The sequence below is a fragment of the Balaenoptera musculus genome, chromosome 8 (genome assembly GCF_009873245.2).
Source record: "Balaenoptera musculus isolate JJ_BM4_2016_0621 chromosome 8, mBalMus1.pri.v3, whole genome shotgun sequence".
Lineage (NCBI taxonomy): Eukaryota > Metazoa > Chordata > Mammalia > Artiodactyla > Balaenopteridae > Balaenoptera > Balaenoptera musculus.
The window spans coordinates 63393944-63416016 of NC_045792.1; the positions used below are offsets into that span (position 1 = coordinate 63393944).

At 36.0% G+C, this 22073-nt stretch overlaps 1 protein-coding gene across 4 annotated transcripts in view; it reads right to left on the minus strand.

Annotated features, from left to right (window-relative positions):
* The window catches only part of SBF2 (SET binding factor 2), a 464799-nt gene that overhangs the window by 104721 nt on the left and 338005 nt on the right, over positions 1 to 22073 (minus strand). For all 4 annotated transcript variants that reach the window (XM_036859910.1, XM_036859912.1, XM_036859909.1 and 1 more), the window contains exon 17: positions 20850 to 20918. In XM_036859910.1, coding sequence (XP_036715805.1) covers positions 20850 to 20918 — 69 coding nt within the window. The remainder of the gene's footprint in view (positions 1 to 20849; positions 20919 to 22073) is intronic.

The following is a 22073-nucleotide window of genomic DNA, read 5'->3' on the forward strand; positions in this document are numbered from 1 at the left end:
CTAGTCTGTTATTGCCATCAAAACTCAGCACAACTTTTGCACAGTGCTTTTTATGCTAAGAAAATGCAATAAATACATCTTTGGTGCTTCTGAAAACAAAACAAAACAAACAAAAAAACTCAGCACAGAGCCAATAAGAATTAACTGGACAGTTGGTTTGAGTGTTGATTCTTGTGTTAGACAACTGATGTGTCCACCTATAGGACTTCTGACAGGCTTTCACCACATTTATAACATTTCCTGGGAGAACTCAGCTAAACCTGACACAAGGAAAAGGAGGAGGAGAAGGTGTAATAACAAAAATATCATCAGTAGTCATTAACATTTATTGAAGGCTTATCATGTGCTGGTCAGTAAAGCACTTTACATGTGCTACAGCATTTAATGCTCATAATAACCCTATAAGGTAGATACTATTATCATCCTTATTTATGGTTAATGACACTGGCAAAGAGAAGTAAAATAACATGCCGAAGCTCACAGAGCTATTAAGTCCCAGTCAATCTGATTCCAGTGCCCACTCACCAGATGGTAAGCTTTGTGAAGGTGGAAGGAAGTTGTATTTTGGAAACTGTATACTGGGTAATGGTTAAAAGGATGGATTCTGGAGTTCGACAAAACTGGAGTATAAAGTCTTTTCAGAAAACAACTTTGGGTTTTGTTGGTCCTTTGTACTGTATTTTTGTTTTCCCTTTTCATTAATTTCCTTCATTAAGGACTGACTGTGTATCAGACACAATCCAGGAGATGGGGATAGATCAGTGAACAAATGAAATTTTCTGTTTTCCTGGAGCCTACATTCTAGTGGCAAGACCCAGATAATAAATGTAATAAATATATGTGATGTGCACATACCCACAAAAAAGCAGAGAAGGGGAACTAAGAGAGGGATGGGTAAAATTTTAAATAGGGTTATCAGGATAGGCCTCACTGAGAAGGTGACATTTAAGCACAGATAGGGAACTGAGGGACAAAATCATGGAGTTAATTTAAGAAAGTGCCTCTGAGTATGATGAGAAGCAACTGCGGGGTTTTAGCTGAGGAATGACATGATTTGATGTATGTTTTAAAAGGGTAACTTTGGCAGCCGTGTTGACAATAGAATGGAGTAAGGGGCAAAGGTGGAAGCAGGGAAACCAATAAGAGGGTAATAATCCAGGCAAGAGACTGCCATGGGCTTAGGAAATGTTTTTTAATTTATAAGTATGTCTATAGATTTCAGTCTCCTCACCCAATGCCAAAGGCTCTGGTTCAGGGTACAGCTGGATGCTTTCAGGTTAGCTGCAGCTTTAGCCAGCAGCAGCATTCCACCCTGATTCCTGCTTCCTTTTCATTTTTCACCCACGAAGATTTCCCTTACGTTCTTGTGCTTAGTTATGCATTTAATAAGATATTTTATTTTACACTACATGTTCAGTGTTTTATTGCTGGTGGTGGGAGTGCTGGCCAGGGATGTTTCAGAACATCTAGTATGCTACACTGTCAGAGTGGAAGTCCCTGGGTTTGAATTCCACTTTTTCCCATTTACTAGTTGTATGACCTTGGCAAGTTATTTATCTAGACTCAGTTTCCTCAAACGTAAAATGGAGAATATAATATCTAGATCATGGGGTGGCTGTAAAGATTATTATCTTCTAATGCACATAAAGTGCTTAGCCACAATGCTTGGCACATAGGAAATGCTTAATATATGTTATCACTATCATCATCATCATCATCATCAACATGCCTGCAGCATTTTATACATGGTAGGTATTCAATAAACAATTGCTGAAGTGATCTATTGAAAATGAATTACAAATAGCAGTGTGCTCAGTGGAAAAGACATGCAGCTGGTTTGTCTCTAAGTATACATCACAACCAGAGCCAAATGCATAAAAATGTTAGGAGAACTCTTGCCACCCACTCACTCCCTTTAAAAAAGTGAATACAGGTTGCACTCAACTAACTGTAATTCATTAAATGTCTTCAGCTAAACATCCATGCTGTATTTATTGCCACCTTCCACTACCCCAGGAGCAGAAGTGAAGGGGGAAGTAACTAGCCAAATGTCAGACTCTACAATCTCATGCCTTCAAGAATAGTCAGTGGATGCAAACAGAGGGAAATAAAGTAGGATTTCTTCTCTGTAACTTGTGGGTCCCACCAAGACGCTAGCTCTTTTTTCTTCCAGGCAGTGCTTTCTCGCAATTGACATGGTGGCATGGGTAAGATGCTCATCAGGTTCCTTGGAGGAGGCACAGGGTTTCCTGTTTTCATGAGACTATTACACTCATTAGCTATTTAAACAAGATACTATCAGATAAAAGTTTAATTGATCTCTATTTTAAAGTGAGTATAATTTAAAATTTCTCATAAAATGTATCAAGTGTAAATCGATGTTATATGAATTATAAATCACAGTCTGGGCTGGTCAATGCAAGTAGTTCTAGAAAAGTAGGTTAATATTTGATCTCACTAAGAGTGTTTAGCTTTCCACAAGGAAAATTTTATTTTATAACCTGAACTAATCATGAAGGGAATCTGGCATATAACAATGGACGGCTCAGAGAGAACTCAATTCCTCTCCTGAAATCAGTTCTACAGTCTTTGTGATGTTTGTGGTGGCTGGACATCATCCATCATCTCATCATTCCCTACAAAGGACAGCCCAGCACATGTTAATAATATAACATATTACCATATGATCCAGCAATCCCACTCCTGGGCATATATCCGGAAAAGATGAAAACTCTAATTCGAAAAGATACATGTGGGGACTTCCCTGGTGGCGCCGTGGTTAAGAATCCGCCTGCCAGTGCAGGGGGACATGGGTTCGAGCCCTGGTCCAGGAAGATCCCATGTGCCGCGGAGCAAGTAAGCCCGTGCACCACAACTACTGAGCCTGCGCTCTAGAGCCTGTGAGCCACAACTATTGAGTCCACGTGCCACAACTACTGAAGCCTGCGTGTCTAGAGCCCATGCTCCACAACAAGAGAAGCCACCGCAATGAGAAGCTTGCACACCGCAATGAAGAGTAGCCCCCGCTCGCCATAACTAGAGAAAGCATTGTGCGCAGCAACAAAGTCCCACTGCAGCCAAAAATAAATAAATAAATAAATAAATTTATAGAAAAAAAAAGATACACGTGCTCTAATGTTCATAGCAGCACTATTTACAATAGCCAAGACACAGAAGCAACCTAAGTGTCCATCAAAGATGAGTGGATAAAGAAGATGTGGTACGTATATACAAATGGAATATTACTCAGTTATAAAAAAGAATGAAATATTGCCATTTGCATCAACATGGATGGACCTAGAGATTATTATACTAAGTGAAGTAAGTCAGACAGAGAAAGACAAATATTATATCACTTCTATGTGAAATTTTAAAAAGAATACAAATGAACTTATTTAGAAAACATAAACAGAACCACAAAGAAAACAAATTTATGGTTTACTAAAGGGGAAGGGGGGGAGGGATAAATTACGAGTATGGGATTAACAGATACACATTACTATATATAAAATAAACAACAAGGATTTACTGTATTCAGTTTCTTATAATAACCTATAATGGAAAAGAATCTGAAAAAAGAATATATATATTATATATGTATAAAAACCAAATCACTTTGCTGTACACCTGAAACACAATATTTTAAATCAACTATACTTCAATAAAAAATATATTAATGTATTATTGAATAATAAAAATCTTCTCTGAGGTTTAACAAGTTAAATGGCTTCAAATATGGCTTACTTTTTTTTGACTCTGAAAATATCTTTGTGGGTAAATTCTTAAAATTTCATAGTGAATTCTGTATATAAATACAAACTATCAAGTATTAGAAAATCCATGAAAAAAAATTATTTCATGAGCTTTCACCCTGTTTTCTAAAATCTAGATATGTGCGTTTCAGATAAGCCCAAATTTTACCAATAGATGACAAGAAGTCAGACCATATGTTAAGGAAGAATTTTTAAAAATAGCATGAATATATTTAAAAAATGGGAATAATAATAGTTATTATTATCCCATGCATATAAAGCATTTAGCTTATTAGTTCCTGGTATGTCAGAAGTACTCAATAAAAGTAGTTATGATTTTTATTATTCTTTTATTTCTTTTCTTTCAATAGCCAACAGCTATAATAGTTATGCTAAAATTAACATTAAAGCCTGTCATAGTCACAAGACAATTTATGCATGGGGTCTTACTGATGTCATTATTCCTATTCTGTCATTCAGTTTAATTGGGCCCTAGTGACATTGGGAAAATACACAGACAATTGCTTCTGTAGTTAGGTCCAGAGAACACACACATGAGAAGGTTATACGTAATGTTCAGTTTGGTGTGAACCAAATGAAACAAATAAATCAACCAGTATTAGTAAGGAAACTAAGTTGGGTAAAAGTAAGTAATTACACACACCACTGCTATATAAAATTTTTTCAAGAATATTTAAATAAATGGTGTCTAATCCATTCCACATAAATATTTTAAATCTGCATTTATAACTCTTCTTTTAAGGTTAGGCTGTTGCCCAAAACGCTTATGAAAAATTTCTGGAATTTAGCTGAGGATTTTATGTAACCAAGATTCTGATCTTTTCTTAGCATATTAAACACCCCTTACAATAACTGTACTTATACCATATTCTCTCAATCTCTTACTATAGTAGACACTATTCTCACTTAAGGCACCAAATTCCAGAACAAAAAAATATAAATATTAAAAACTAAGAAGAGAGTAAAGTCGGACCACCTTTCTGTTCCCAAGCATCTGGTTTGACCCCCACGTTGAATGGTAGTTTGTACTTCAAACTCGACTCTGCTACACAATAATAATGGAAGAAATGACAGGTCTCTCCTCCGAGGTGGTTATTTCTCAGAGAATGATTGGGGTTAACAGTTTTGACTGAATATTGATAATAAATCCTGAGGTTGAAGGTTAATTATTGGTAACTAATTATCCTTTGTGAATAACAACTTTCTCTAGAACATTAATAAAAGTGTCTTGATTTGTGTAGCTTTCATGTATATTAATGTTGAAGGATGCTCTAAGACTGGCTGAAGCAGAAGAAATAATAGAAAGAGGGTTCTGAAAAGAGGGAAACGAGGAGAGAATGACAAATAAGTCCAGGAAAGCATGGAAAGTTGATTAGAAAGCCTGATGGAGAATGCCCCCATGTGAGGGAGGGGACAAAACTCACACACAGCACAGCCTGAACCCAGAGGAAATGGGAGGAAGAGAAAACAGAATTCCCACAAATCATGGTGTCATTACGTAAGGGAGACTATGGAGGATTAAAAAAAGTAAAGAATAGATTAGTCTCCTTAATCCTTGACACACTCCTGCTAGTTTAACAGTTCACTTTGTCTCCACTTATTCTACTTAGTACTAGTGATTTTCATGCCTATCTATCCTACTACATGATCAATGGATAGCAGAAACCATGTCTTATGCATCATTGCAACTCACACAATTCATAGTACAGAGTTTTACAAAAAGTAGACAGAGACTTTGTTGAAATAAAATTTTCTACCAAAGTGGTTAAAGTAACTTTACATTTACAAGTAACCATGTTCCTTCAAATCTTGTTCTTGCTATTAGTTTGTTTAAACCTTAAAAAAAAATTATGAGCGTAGAAGTAAAAAATCCTCGTTATTTATACATTATTCAAATTGCTTAACATGGCACACAAAGCCCTGTATAGACTAGCCACAGACTACCTTGTCTTTCTGCCTCCACCTCTAGTCACAATTCCCACTAAGTGGTTCATGGTGTTTTCTCTGCCTGTAGTATTTATGTCTTCCCTGCCCACCCACTTCTCACCTCATCCCCACCTGTAAGACAAATGCCTATTTATCTTTCAAGGCACAAATGTCCTAATTTCTTTGTAGTGTTCCTTGCTGCACCAGGAATTAATGTATGTATAGTACTTACATTATACCTGTTTTAGAACACTTACGTTGTGATTTATTTTACTAATCTATCTTTTCTGTAAGCATGTGTGCTCCTTAAGGGCAGAGACCTTGACTGTTCACTTTGTATACCTAACACTTGGGACATGGCGGTTGTAGTTCAATGTCTATTAAGCTGAATTGTACTGGTAGGCTGTCTTATTTCCCGAAGAATGAATAAAAGGGCCCCCGACCTTTGAGAATATAATATGAAAAAGTTGAAAAGTCCAGAAAAATGCTCCATAAATACTTGTTAATTCTTCACTGGAAAACACAATAATAATTAATATCTGTTCTTGAGCATTAGAGTAAATTATTCTATAATTGCCTTGTATCACTAGTTTAAACTATGAATATTAAACTAATATTAATAAAGAACAGTAATTCCAAACTAATTATACAATTATAGAGGTTTTCCAGGAGGACCGGGAGAAAGGAGCAGCCATGTAAAACTGGAAAGAAAGAGTGAGAGAAGCAAGAAGAGGTTGTGCTGAGAGGGAGGAGGAGGAATGCTAAGCTGTCCTAAAGAAAAGAAGAAAATAAAGGGAGGAAGTAAAAGCAAGATACTGTTTTCCTGGCCATTCTAAAATTCTGCTGCGCTGGAGGCATCTGCTATAATGAACACATTCATTCACATATCTTTTCCAGGCCAAATTTGGATTCAGCCCAGTGTTGATGCCTGTCTTCACTTTGAAACGTTTTTCTGCTGACATTTTTAAGATTAGTATTTGATTTTACAGCAGAAAAAAGATGAAAAAAGACCCTTCATCACCCCCCATCTTTTTTTGGCCGAAAATGTAATTCTTTGAGACCTGTTATAGGAAATGCAATGTATCCAGATCATGAAGTCTAAGAAAAACAAAATTCTTTTCCTATTTTGTAGATTTTTAAGAATCTCTCTCGTCATTTACCAATGGGGGAAAAATGAAGACTGATGAAATATTTATTTTTTATTACTATAATATTTTTCTTCTAGCAGCAATCTTCCATCAGTTAGAATCTATAGTAGGATCATATCTATAGTAGGATAAGTAGGGTCCATGTTAATGACTAAGAGGCAAAGCCTGTTAGTTATTCAAGAAACTGCTAAGTCATCAAAGAAATGCAAAACTGCATTTGTACTGACTCTGAGTACTTAGTAGGTTTTATATTAGAAATATGTGGAAATTAGAGATTTATAAATAATGATGTGTGATAATTATTTATTAAATTAACCATAATATACAGTTAATCAGCATCTCCTAACTTTGCCTCCTCCAAGCCAAAGCTTAATGAAACATCCTTGCTGGATATATGGATGAAATGATTGGAGGAACGAGGAGGTAGGAGTGAGGCCAGTTCAATACCTCTAAGAAAAGAGACAAAAAAACCCAAAACTCCGAGAAGTATGCTGCATAGTTGGGACTCACGAGGGGAATCGTATTATAGTTAAAGAATACGAGCTTTGGAGTCAAGTACAACTGAGTTTGAGTCCTGGCTCTGCCACTTACTTGCTCAGTGGTACAGATTCTCTCTAAGCCATAGTTCCTTTGTCTTAAAATGGGAATAATACTCACTGAGTTGGATTAGGTACAGTAAACCAAATGTAGCATCTTGTACACAGTAAAAATTCAATAAATATTATTCTTCCTATCACCTTCCTCTGGATTTCTGTTCTTTACTGTGTTCTATTAGGTGCACAGGCGTACATAAGAGATACACAGCTTTGACATGAAAGACACAGATAATAGATTTTAGTTTACTTATTTTGGGGGGGGCAGGTGTTGGGCGCAGAATTACTGCTAGAGTCTGGTGGCAGGAAGATCATCGGTCAGGAGATCTACTAGCAAATTCTGTGATTCTCCATGCTTTAATGTTCACTTTCTGCTTCTCTGACTGATTAGGTAAGCTAGGTTACCTTTGAATGACTTTACATTCACAAATGACTTTTTTCAGATTTACACAAATGACTTTTTTCAGATTTTCTTAACATACTATGCTGAATATACTTACTTTCGGCTTTTATATTTTGAAATGGAAATGATACCTAGGTCTCAAATTTTATTTAGTCAGATAAGCTAGTGGATATTCATTTAGAATGTATAAGTAAAAGTTAAAATTTAGCAATGGAAAAATTAAGAACTATAAAATCATGTAGAGAGAAATGTAAAATATATTTCTTCAAACTGAGAAATCAGGCTTTACATCTCATATTTTTTCTAATATATTTACTAAAAGATAATTAGTTTAATTATATATTACATTTGAATTAGGTATAAATTGAAACAATACAGAAGGTGACTTAAGCACTCAGGGTGTGAAAAATTTTTCATTAATAATTAACAGCCCTAAAGAAATCTTCTAAAAAAATAGGTGAACTTCAAGTATATTATGCTCAGTGAAAGAAGCCAGACATAAAAGAACATATATTGTATGATTCCATTTATATAAAATATCCAGAAAAGGCAAATTTATAGAGACAGAAAGTATATTAGTGGTTGCCAGAGAGTGGAGAGTGACTGTAAATGGGCATGAGATTTCTTTTTGGGGTGACGGAATTGTTCTAAAATAGGATGGTGGTGATACTTGTACAATGCTTTAAATATACTAAAAGTCGCTGAAATGAAACTTAAAACGAGTGGATTTTATGGTATTTAAATTATACCTCAATAAACCTATTAATAAAAATAAATCTTCCATGTGGCTGGATTTTAGAAAACACATTTTTACATGCTAAATGAAACGAGGATTTTGAAGAAGAAATCTATTTCTACTGTGAATGAGAGCCTGAATAATGCTCTTATGGTGAAATAAGACCTAGCTCAATCAGTAAATCAATAAACATTCTCAAAGTGCCATCTGCATATGGAGATCTTTGGAATTTGGAAAGGCAACACATCAGGGTGTTTGAATTGAGGTAAATAGGGTGTTGCTTTTTCCTCCCCGGGTAAACATAAACCACAGTGAGTACCAAAGGAGAAAGTGTCATCTCTCCTGGGAGTCATTTTGAGCAACAGTAACCAACAGATGTGCATCAAAGATGTAATGGGAGGGATCTGGCATACTCTGATAGACTCTGGACACTCTCCAGATTACCCGGGTTATTAATAATTGCAACAGAGTGACCCTAAGTTACATGGGTCACTAGAGAAGGTACTAAATGGTGGTTCATGGTAGAGGGGCCCATGGCCTTCACTGATGCTCAGTGCTATCGCTAGGAAAAAGTAACACAGGGGTATCTGATTTTGGTTCCACTTCTGCACTGAGTATTGGTTTTATCTTATGCTTTAAATATTTTTCTTCCCAAAAAAGTAACATTTAGACAAGAACCCCTGCTTTAAACTTTGAGTATATATTTTGGTTCTTAATTTAACAAACATGATCTTTGAATAAAAAGGACCTAAGTAAACAAAGAGTAAACCAATGTTATTCATTAACTGTGAAATGGTTCCTGTCAGTAGTTAATTAATGGATACAACATTAGACGGTATGCTTCTTGAGGGTAAGGACCATGTTATTCATCTGTAACTCTGCAACAAACATAAGCACAGGGCTTGGCACACCTAATAAATGTTTGCTGAACTCAGAATGAAAGCACCATATAAATAATAAACATAACAGGAATGTAAAAGATTATATTATTTTTCACCATAAAACTAACCCTAATAATTTAAACCTAGCTGTTAAGGCACTACCTTCAAGAAAGGCTTTGAAAAAACCATGTTCACAGAAAGATAGACAAGATAAAAAGGCAGAGGGCTATGTACCAGATGAAGGAACAAGATAAAACCCCAGAAAAACAAGTAAATGAAACGGAGATAGGCAATCTTCCAGAAAGAGAATTCAGAATAATGATAGTGAAGATGATCCAAGACCTCGGAAAAAGAATGTAGGCAAAGATCGAGAAGATGCAAGAAATGTTTAACAAAGATCTAGAAGAATTAAAGAACAAACAAACAGAGATGAACAATACAATAAGTGAAATGAAAAATACACTAGAAGGAAACAATAGCAGAATAACTGAGGCAGAAGAATGGATAAGTGACCTGGAAGACAGAATGCTGGAATTCACTGCTGTGGAACAAAATAAAGAAAAAGAATGAAAAGAAATGAAGACAGACTAAGAAACCTCTGGGACAACATTAAATGCAACAACATTCGTGTTATAGGGGTCCCAGAAGGAGAAGAGAGACAGAAAGGACCCGAGAAAATATTTGAAGAGATTATAGTCAAAAACTTCCCTAACATGGGAAAGGAAATAGCCACCCAAGTCCAGGAAGTGCAGAGAGTCCCATACAGGATAAACCCAAGGAGAAACATGCCGAGACACACAGTAATCAAATGGGCAAAAATTAAAGACAAAGAAAAATTATTGAAAGCAGCGAGGGAAAAATGACAAATAACAAACAAGGGAACTCCCATAAGGTTAACAGCTGATTTCTCAGCAGAAACTCTACAAGCCAGAAAGGAGTGGCATGATATACTTAAAGTGATGAAAGGGAAGAACCTACAACCAAGATTACTCTACCCGGCAAGGATCTCATTCAGATTCGATGGAGAAATCAAAAGCTTTAGAGACAAGCAAAAGCTAAGAGAATTCAGCACCACCAAACCAGCTCTACAACAAATGCTAAAGGAACTTCTCTAAGTGGGAAACACAAGAGAAGAAAAGGACCTACAAAAACAAACCCAAAACAATTAAGAAAATGGTCATAGGAACATACATGTCGATAATTACCTTAAAGGTGAATGGATTAAATGCTCCAACCAAAAGACACAGGCTTGCTGAATGGATACAAAAACAAGACCCATATATATGCTGTCTACAAGAGACCCACTTTAGACCTAGGGACACATACAGACTGAAAGTGAGGGGATGGAAAAAGATATTCCATGCAAACGGAAATCAAAAGAAAGCTGGAGTAGGAATACTCATATCAGATAAAATCAACTTTAAAATAAAGCATGTTACAAGAGACAAGGAAGGACACTACATAATGATCAAGGGATCAATCCAAGAAGAAGATATAACAATGGTAAATATATATGCACCCAACATAGGAGCACCTCAATACATAAGGCAACTGCTAACAGCTCTAAAAGAGGAAATCAACAGTAACACAATAATAGTGGGGGACTTTAACACCTCACTTACACCAATGGACAGATCACCCAGACAGAAAATTAATAATGAAACACAAGCTTTAGATGACACAATAGACCAGATAGATTTAATTGATATTTATAGGACATTCCATCCAAAAACAGCGGATTACACTTTCTTATCAAGTACGCATGGAACATTCTCCAGGATAGATCATATCTTGGGTCACAAATCAAGCCTCAGTAAATTTAAGAAAATTGAAATCATATCAAGCATCTTTTCTGACCACAGCACTATGAGATTAGAAATCAATTACAGGGAAAAAAATGTAAAAAACACAAACACATGGAGGCTAAACAATACGTTACTAAATAACCAAGAGATCACTGAAGAAATCAAAGAGGAAATCAAAAAATACCTAGAGACAAATGAAAATGAAAACACGACAATCCAAAACCTATGGGATGCAGCAAAAGCAGTTCCAAGAGGGAAGTTTATAGCTATACAAGCCTACCTCAAGAAACAAGAAAAATCTCAAATAAACAATCTAACACTACACCTAAAGGAACTAGAGAATGAAGAACAAACAAAACCCAAAGTTAGCAGAAGGAAAGAAATCATCAATATCAGAGCAGAAATAAATGAAATAGAAACAAAGAAAACAATAGCAAAGATCAATAAAACTAAAAGCTGGTTCTTTGAGAAGATAAACAAAATTGATAAACCATTAGCCAGACTCATCAAGAAAAAGAGGGAGAGGACTCAAATCAGTAAAATTAGAAATGAAAAAGGAGAAGTTACAACAGACACCGCAGAAATACAAAGCATCCTAAGAGACTAGTACAAGCAACTCTATGCCAATAAAATGGACAACCTGGAAGAAATGGACAAATTCTTAGAAAAACACAACCTTCTGAGACTGAATCAGGAAGAAATAGAAAATATGAACAGACCAATCACAAGTAATAAAATTGAAACTGTGATTAAAAATCTTCCAACAAACAGAAGTCCAGGACCAGATGGCTTCACGGGTGAATTCTATCAAACATTTAGAGAAGAGCTAACACCCATCCTTCTCAAACTCTTCCAAAAAATTGCAGAGGAAGGAAAACTCCCAAACTCATTCTATGAGGCCACCATCACCCTGAAACCAAAACTAGACAAAGATGTCACAGAGAAAGAAAACTACAGGCCAATATCACTGATGAATATAGATGCAAAAATCCTCAACAAAATACTAGCAAACAGAATCCAACAACATATTAAAAGGATCATACACCATGATGAAGTGGGATTTATCCCAGGGATGCAAGGATTCTTCAATACATGCAAATCAATCAATGTGATACATCATATTAACAAACTGAAGAATAAAAACCATATGATCATCTCAATAGATGCAGAAAAAGCTTTTGACAAAATTCAACACCCATTTATGATAAAAAACTCTCCAGAAAGTGGGCATAGAGGGAACCTACCTCAACATAATAAAGGCCATATATGACAAACCCACAGCAAACATCATACTCAATGGTGAAAAACTGAAAGCATTTCCTCTAAGATCAGGAACAAGACAAGGATGTCCATTCTTACCACTATTATTCAACATAGTTTTGGAAGTCCTAGCCATGGCAATCAGAAAAAGAAATAAAAGGAATATAAACTGGAAAAGAAGAAGTAAAACTGTCACTGTTTGCAGATGACATGATACTATACATAGAGAATCCTAAAGATGCCACCAGAAAACTACTAGAGCTAATCAATGAATTTGGTAAAGTAGCAGGATACAAAATTAATGCACAGAAATCTCTTGCATTCCTATACACTAATGATGAAAAATCTGAAAGAGAAATTAAGGAAACACTCCCATTTACCACTGCAACAAAAAGAATAAAATACCTAGGAATAAACCTACCTAGGGAGACAAAAGACCTGTATGCAGAAAACCGTAAGAAACTGATGAAAGAAATTAAAGATGATAGCAACAGATGGAGAGACATACCATGTTCTTGGATTGGAAGATTAATATTGTGAAAATGACTATACTACCTAAAGCAATCTACAGATTCAATGCAATCCCTATCAAATTACCAATGGCATTTTCTACAGAACTGGAACAGAAAATCTTAAAATTTGTATGGAGACACAAAAGACCCCAAATAGCCAAAGCAGTCTTGAGGGAAAAAAGCGGAGCTGGAGGAATCAGACTCCCTGACTTCAGACTATACTACAAACCTATAGTAATCAAGACAATATGGTACTGGCACAAAAACAGAAATATAGATCAATGGAACAGGATAGAAAGCGCAGAGATAAACCCACACACCTATGGTCTACTAATCTATGACAAAGGAGGCAAGGATATACAATGGAGAAAAGATAGTCTCTTCAATAAGTGGTGCTGGGAAAACTGGACAGCTACATGTAACAGAATGAAATTAGAATACTCCCTAACACCATACACAAAAATAAACTCAAAATGGATTCAAGACCTAAATGTAAGACCGAGCACTATAAAACTCTTAGAGGAAAACATAGGAAGAACACTCTTTGACATACATCACAGCAAGATATTTTTTGATCCATCTCCTAGAGTAATGGAAATTAAAAACAAAAATAAACAAATGGGACCTAATGAAACTTAAAAGCTTTTGCCCAGCAAAGGAAACCATAAACAAGACGAAAAGACAACCCTCAGAATAGGAGAAAATATTTGCAAATGAATCAAGGGACAAAGGAATAATCTCCAAAATATATAAACAGCTCTTGCAGCTCAATATTAAAGAAACAAACAACCCACTCCAAAAATGGGTGGAAGACCTAAATAGACATTTCTCCAAAGAAGACATACAGATGGCCAAGAGGCACATGATAAGGTGCTCAACATCACTAATTGTTAGAGAAATGCAAATCAAAACTACAATGAGGTATCATCTCACACCGGTTAGAATGGGCATCATCAGAAAATCTACAAACAACAAATGCTGGAGAGGGTGTGGAGATTGGGAACACTCTTGCACTGTTGGTGGGAATGTAAATTGATACAGCCACTATGGAGAACAGTATGGAGGTTCCTTAAAAAACTAAAAATAGAATTACCATATGACCCAGCAATCCTACTACTGGGCATATACCCAGAGAAGACCATAATTCAAAAAGACACATGCACCCCAATGTTTATTGCAGCACTATTTACAATAGCCAGGTCATGGAAGCAACCTAAATGCCCATCGACAGATGAATGGATAAAGAAGATGTGGTACATATATACAATGGAATATTACTCAGCCATAAAAAGGAATGAAATTGGGTCATTTGTAGAGACGTGGATGCAGCTAGAGACTGTCATACAGAGTGAAGTAAGTCAGAAAGAGAAAACCAAATATCGTATATTAACACATATATGTGGAACACTGAAAATGGTACAGATGAACCGGTTTGCAGAGCAGAAATTGAGACACAGAAGTAGCAAAAAAAACGTATGGACACCAAGGGGGGAAAGCGGTAGCGGTGGGGGTGGTGGTGTGATGAATTGGGAGATTGGGATTGACATGTATACACTGATGTGTATAAAATGGATGACTAATATGAAAAAAAAAAAAAAGAAAAGCGGAAGGTGAGAAATTTCTTAAAATGTTTTGACTTCTTACTATGATCTGCCCACCTTTATAGACAATTTATCTGTATTAAATTGATCTCCAAACAAAAAAATAAAAAATAAAGAAAAAGAAAAAGAAAAAGAAAAAGAAAGGCTTCATAAGTTAAAGACACATGAAATACATACAACTTTGTAGAAGCAGAAAAAAGGAACTGTAGAGAAAAAAAAAAACCCTAAACTTACGGTGGCTGTGGTGTAACAAATTCCCAAAGCTCTAATATAGATAATGTTGCATGTGGAACATCTTTTACTCTAATAAAGCTCTAAAAGATAAACATTTGTTTCATCTAGGCCAATAAAATACTTCGCTTTTATGAGAATGGTAAGTATATACATAATTATCTTTTTATTAAAAAGAAAACACATGCTGAAAACTATAAACCATTGATAAAGGAAACTGAAGATGATTCAAAGAAATGGAAAGATATCCAATCTTCTTAGATTGGAAAAATTAATACTGTTAAAATGGCCATACTACCCAAAGCAATCTACAGATTTAACACAATCCCTATCAAAATAACTATGACATTTTTCACAGAACTAGAACAAAGAATCCTAAAATTTATATGGAATCAAAAAAGGCCCAGAATTACCAAAGAAATCCTGAGGAAAGAGAACAAAGCTGGAGGAATAACCCTTCCAGACTTCAGGCTATACTCCAAAGCTACAATAATCAAAACAGCATGGTACTGGCACAAAAACAGACATATAGATCAATGGAACAGTATAGAGAGCCCAGAAATAAACCTGCACACCTACAGTCAATTAATCTATGATAAAAGAGGCAAGAATATACAACAGATAAAAGACAGTCTCTTCAATAAATGGTGTTGGGAAAGCTGGACAGCTACATGTAAATCAATGAAATTAGAACACTCCCTCACACCATATAGAAAAATAAACTCAAAATGGATTAAAGACTTAAATTTAAGACATGACACCCTAAAACTCCTAGAAGAGAACATAGGCAAAACATTCTCTGACATAAATCGTAGCAGTATTTTCTTAGATCAGTCTCAAAATATACAAGGCAAAAGAAATAAAAGCAAAAATAAGCAAATGAACCTAATCAAACTTAAAAGCTTTTGCACAGCAAAGGAAACCATCAACAAAATGAAAAGACAACCTATGGAATGGGAGAAAATATTTGCAAATGATGCGACCAACAAGGGGTTAATAAGCCAAAATATACAAACAGCTAATAAAACTCAATATCGAAAAAACAAACCCAATCAAAAAATGGGCAGAAGCCCTAAATAGACATTTTCCCAAAGAAGACATACAGATGGCTAAGAGGCACATGAAAAGATGCTCAACATTGCTAATTACTAGAGAAACGCAAATAAAAACCACAGTGAGGTATCACCTCACACCGGTTGGAAAAAGTATCATCAAAAGTCTACAAATAATAAATGCTGGAAAGGGTGTGGAGAAAAAGGAACCCTCGTACTCTGTTGGTAGCAATGTAAATTGGTGCAGCCACTATGGAAAACAGTATGGAGGCTCCTTAAAAAACTATAACTAGAGCTACCATATGATCCAGTAATCCCACTCCTGGGTACATATCCAGAAAAAACGAAAACTATACTTCAAAAAGATACATGCACCCAATGTTCACAGCAGCACTATTTACAAGAGCCAAGACATGGAAACAACCCAAGTATCCATCAACAGATGACTGGCTTAAGAAGATGTGGTATATATATATGTGTGTGCATGTATGTATATATATATATATACACACACACATACATACACGCACACGCACACACACACACACACACACCATGGAATATTACTCAGCCATAAAAAAGAATGAAATATTACCATTTGCAGCAACATGGATGGACCTAGAGAATATTATACTTAGTGAAGTAAGTCAGACAGAGAAAGACCCTCTCTGACTATATGATATCACATATATGTGGAACCTAAAAATAATACAAATGAATCTATATACAAAACAGAAACAGACTCATAGACATAGACATAGAAAACAAACTTCTGGTTACCAAAGGGGAAGGAGGAAGGGACAAATTAGGTGTATGGATTAACAGATACAAATTACTATATATAAAATAGATAAGCAACAAAGATTTACTGTATAGCACAGGGAATTATAATCAATATCTTGTAATAACCTATAACGGAGTATAATCTGAAGAAAAAATAAGTGCGTCATCTTGCTGTACACCTGAAACTAACAGAATATTGTGAATCAACTATACTTCAATTTAAAAAAATAGCTGGTTTACTTAGAAAGAAAGAAAGAAAAGAAGCAAGAGAGGGAGGGAGGGAGGAAGGAAGGAAAGAAGGAAGGAAGAAAGGAAAGAGGAAAGGAAAAAGGAAAGGAAAAAGGAAAGGAAAGGAAAGAAAGAGGCACCTGATCCATCATCTCGCCTACCTCCTTGCACAGAGCAGGCTTTGGCTTCCACTATTAAAAAAAATACATATGTGTGTGTGTGTGTGTGTGTGTATATAAATATATATAGTCATTAAAAATAATTAGGTATATATGCTCTATACTAATTAGGTATATAGGAGGATCTCCAAGATGTACTACTAAGTGAAAAAAGCAAGGTGAGAAAACAGTGTGAATGGTTTGATCATTTTAGTTTAAAAAAAGCTAATTTTATCTGCATATCCTAGCAATAATACACAACTTTTTTTCCCAGGAAGAAATCAACTGTCAGAAGAAATGGAGTAGTGGTGGGAAAGGGAGCGTTTACGTTGCATTTTGTATCTTTCTGTACTATCTGAATTTTCTAACCATGCATATGTACTACTTTAAGAAAATGTCTATCTGACTGATGAAACTGTAGACCAGTTTGGTTATTTATTTATTATTTATTGTATTATAAAGACTAATGTAAGTTCCTAGTGGCCACATCAATGTTTTGTTCATCTTGCTGCCCAAGATGCTGCCTGGCATAGTAACCTTTTACATTCCCATAAGATAGAAGTTCAGAAAGTATCTAAGAATCAATATGATCCACTCCCTAACCCTCTCTGTTGGTTATCAATGCAGTGCCTCTTTCCTCCAAATCTACCTTTCTTTGCCTTGCTTTGTGGTACTGGAGCTGGACCTGTAAAAATTTCTCCTTTGCCAGTTGGCACAATATTAAGCTTTGTCAGTAGGGACAGAGCAATATGAAGTGGTTTCTTTTCCTGGTTCTGGTGTGCTTTTTTCTTCTTGCTCCTGTGACATGTACCTGCTAGTCGTGTGTGGGACAGCCAATTGTGCTCACCACTGTGCGAGTTTCAGTGGTACCCTAGTGAGTGGATTCCTAGCAAGTCTTGCCAGAACTCCACTAGGCAGTTTCCTGCTTGCCAGCCCTGGTCTGTGGCCCTTCAGTGAAGTTCACCTCAGTGCCATCCAGTGGCCACAGAAACACCTCTCCAACAAGGTCTGAATCTCGGTCTTGTTGGGGAGTGGCACCCTCCAAGTTTAAAATTCTCTTTATTTCTTAGTAGTTAATCCCCTATTACTACTTAATAACTCCTTATATTAAAATTTTCCTGTTCATATTACTGGTATGGTTTCTGCTGCCTAATTGGACCTTTCATGCCCAAATCAAATTAAACCAAAAGAAATCAAGTAAAATCAAGCCAAGTCAACAACAAAAAATTAAATCTATAAACCCATCATAAAACATAAGTTTGTATTATTAAGTTTGATAACACAGAGAAGAGCATGGCATGTAGCCCAACTTGTTAACTAATTGCATTAAAAACTTCCACAAAACAAAAAAACACGGTGTGATGGTTTTGTACTGTGTAAACTAAGCTAAGCTAGAACTGTATTTCCCAGAATTCTCTTCCCTCCATGATTCTAGGTTAGGGTTGACTACAGAGAAATTTCTCTAAGATCTGGAAGGCAAAAATGAAGCAGCAGCCATTACACTCTGAAGGTCAGTACAGGATGCCAGGTGCTGCTGTATCTCATACACTTTGTTGCAGATCTGCTGGACCATCTTGATGTGTGGAAAGAACTGTGCTCACATTTCCTCCAGTTCCTTCTGGATCTCTTCCTTTAGCTGCTCCTAGTCAGAGCCAGGCACGTGTGTAGCTCCATGGCCAACAATGCTGCTTCTTTTTCAGGTCACCTGCTTTCTTGAGGTTGGAGGACTTTAAAAGACATACATAGATTCTAGTTTGTCCTTGTTCTTCCCTGTATCATGCCCAGCTTTTCTTCCTGACTGCTGATTATGACTGCTTCTTGATGATCTATAGTGACTTCAGGGCCACAGGCAGACCCTAATTCAAAGCTTTCCATAAACTTCTTCCCCAGCTTCTATAACAATGTAAAAGCTGGTCCCTATAATAGATTCCTTACTTCCCATCACTCATGGTGCTTCTGCTATGATGATCAAACCCTCACTAATATACACTATAAAACAGATAAATGATCCAGCTTAAAAAAAAAAATCTTAAGTAATTTGGATTTCTTGAGCAATTGAGTTTCTACTGTCAATTCTTATTTCCCCTATGTTTCTTCTAATTTATTTCTACATAATATCTAAGTTTAAAAAATAGATGTTAAAGTGGGAAAACTTTTAAATGCCATTTTCTTTAACAAATGCCCATGTGAGGGCCCATATGAAGGCTAGTTAGAACCAAGTTTTTTGGTTCCTCTGAGATACGGAGACAAATTTCCTTGGTGGCTTAAGATACAGGAGAGCCTGACCTATTTTTGTAACATTATTCTCCATGCCAGGAGGGGATTAGATGAAGAACTACTAGGGAGAGTTCCGAGAAGACTAGTATGTATGCATTTAAGAAAAACTAGAGTGGGCCTGGAGATAAGTTTAAGCTGAGGAGGGAAAACCAAAAGATGATGCCCAAGCTCCAGCTGGTTGTCATGAGTTTCTAAACCCAAATTCATTTGTTTAACATTTTTGAGATTTGTCCTTGTTTCCTGAGCATGCTCAGTATGACCTGCCAGGTCTGAGAAGTGTGAGTCTCATAAATTCCATTTTCTGTTTTAGAAGAGGATGGGAAGGTAAGGAGGAAGAAAGAGGAAGTGAGTTAGCAGCAGAGAAAGAGTTCCTGATTATGGAGAACCTTTGGGTTAAGACCTTTAACTCAGAGACTGTGGACAAATCATTTGAAGTAAAGTTTTTAAAAAACTGAGTTTATCAAGAAATATTTATTGGGTACCTACTAAGTGCAGGAAGGGGGCTAGACCTCATCAGTTAGAAATGGTGGATGAAACAAAAAGGATGGGCAGAACAAAAAGAGTAAGAGAATACTGCCAGCATCTAAGGGCATGGATCATTTCATCACTCAGCTAAGGCACTTTATCTGGCGCCTAGTTCTCTACTAAAACAGATCTAGGAATATTTGATAATCTCTCCTGACTTAGAGCCCATGAAACATGGAGTAGCTTTAGCCAGAAGTCCTTCCATAAGTCCTGGGCTTCCTGAAGCTACCTGCACACAGCTGCACAGTGAGTCAGCCTGGCTGTCACAGGTTTATTGCTTCCTACTGTACATTTCAGAAGGACGTATTCAATGTGCTGTTCAGAGTGTGGCTATTTAACTCCTTACAAGTCCTTCACAGGAAAAGAGGGAATAAGAGTTTGCTGGATTTATTTACCCTAAGAATTAATCTCTCTATGAAAAGCCATTGATAGGACAACTACAATAAATGACAGAATTAAGAAAAGCACTGAACATTCTGGAAAATTTTCAGAAGGTTCATAGAAATTGCCAGTGAAGTTAAACTCTAATTTCTGCCTCCATTTATTTATCTAGCTTGTTCATTTGTTCATTCATTCATTCAACAAACATTTATTGATTGACACTGGGATACAGCAATGAATAAGACAGACAATATCCCAGCCTCATGAAATTTATTTTCTTTGGTGGGTGAAAACAGTGAAACGTAAACTAACCAGCGCACAACATAATTTCAGGTGTTATTAGGTGCTCTACAGAACAATAAAGTAGGGATGGAATGGTGGGGTTATATCTTAGGAGATGATTTAACATTATATATTACATATTTTACACATAGCATGCAATAAACGTTATAACAAATATAACCACAGATATGTCTTAGATACACTAAGGGGACAGAATTGATGTAGTTCCATGATAAATCAAACTGAATACATCTATATAAATCATAATGACATATATAGACCAATGAAACTTACCCTATAGAAAGCACTGGTCAAAGGGAGTAATGCTGCAGCAATGTTATATTCTTCTAAACTTGAACAATCCTTAAACAAAACAAAGAGAAATGAGCATTATTAGGACATTTACCAGAAATCACAAATATATGGAAACAAAAATCTATGATACATTATTTAGTGTCCTAAGGGGTTTTTACTTTTATTTCAAGTCGTCATTAAGGCTTACCTAGATAAGTGTGAAAAAAAAGTATGAAAAAATACTGTCCCGAAGCACATCCTTTTTTAAAACAATTTATTTTATTTTTTTTAATTAAAAAAAATTCTTTTTTTTTGCTCATGCCACGTGGCATGTGGGATCTTAATTCCCTGGCCAGTGATGGAACCCATGCCCCCTGCAGTGGAAGCACGGAGTCTTAACCACTGGACCTCCAGGGAAGTCCCCTGAAACCCATTCTTTTAGAAATGATATAAAAATACATTTGAGAAAGATGTTTTCATACACTATTGGTGAGTAGCTACTTTTACTTTCCTGTTTTACAAAAATTGTGTTTACAGCTGTGCAATTTGTCCAAAAATTTTTGGAGGGGGTTTTAGTATATTTAACTACTATATTTCATTGAATCTGAGATACACATTTTCTCCCCACATTTTAACTTCTCTGAGACTGGGATGTATGTTATAATTGAAATAATATATTTTTTCTTAGTCTTACACATGAAGGGTTTATATGTAAAATTCTGTTATTGATCAGGCAAGAAATATCACTGATGCCAAAACCCCTTGGGTGAAATGTTGTTGGGGAATGGGACAGTCAGAAAATCTCAGTGGGAATGTAAAATGGTGCAGCTGCTAGGAAAACAGTACGGCAATTCCTCAAAAATTGAAAAGTAGAATTACCCTATAACAGTAATTCTACTTCTGGATATATACCTAAAACAACAGTGACTTGAACAGCATAGGGGGGCCATGGCCTGGAACAATGCTCAAGGGTAATACCCTTAGAGAGTTCAGGTACAGTAATTTCAGCCCCAACCTTAGACAATATAACTATTGCCATCAAAATGCAAATTCATCAGCTATCAGCCGTTCATATGTTTGTATGAATTGATTTTAAACTCACAGAGCTGAGACCTTAGTATCAATTATTCCAATGCAATTCCTCTACTTTTCAGATGAGAAAAAGACACCTAGATGTCAGCCAGCACTGGAATTTAGATTTATCTACTTATCAGCCTGGTGCTT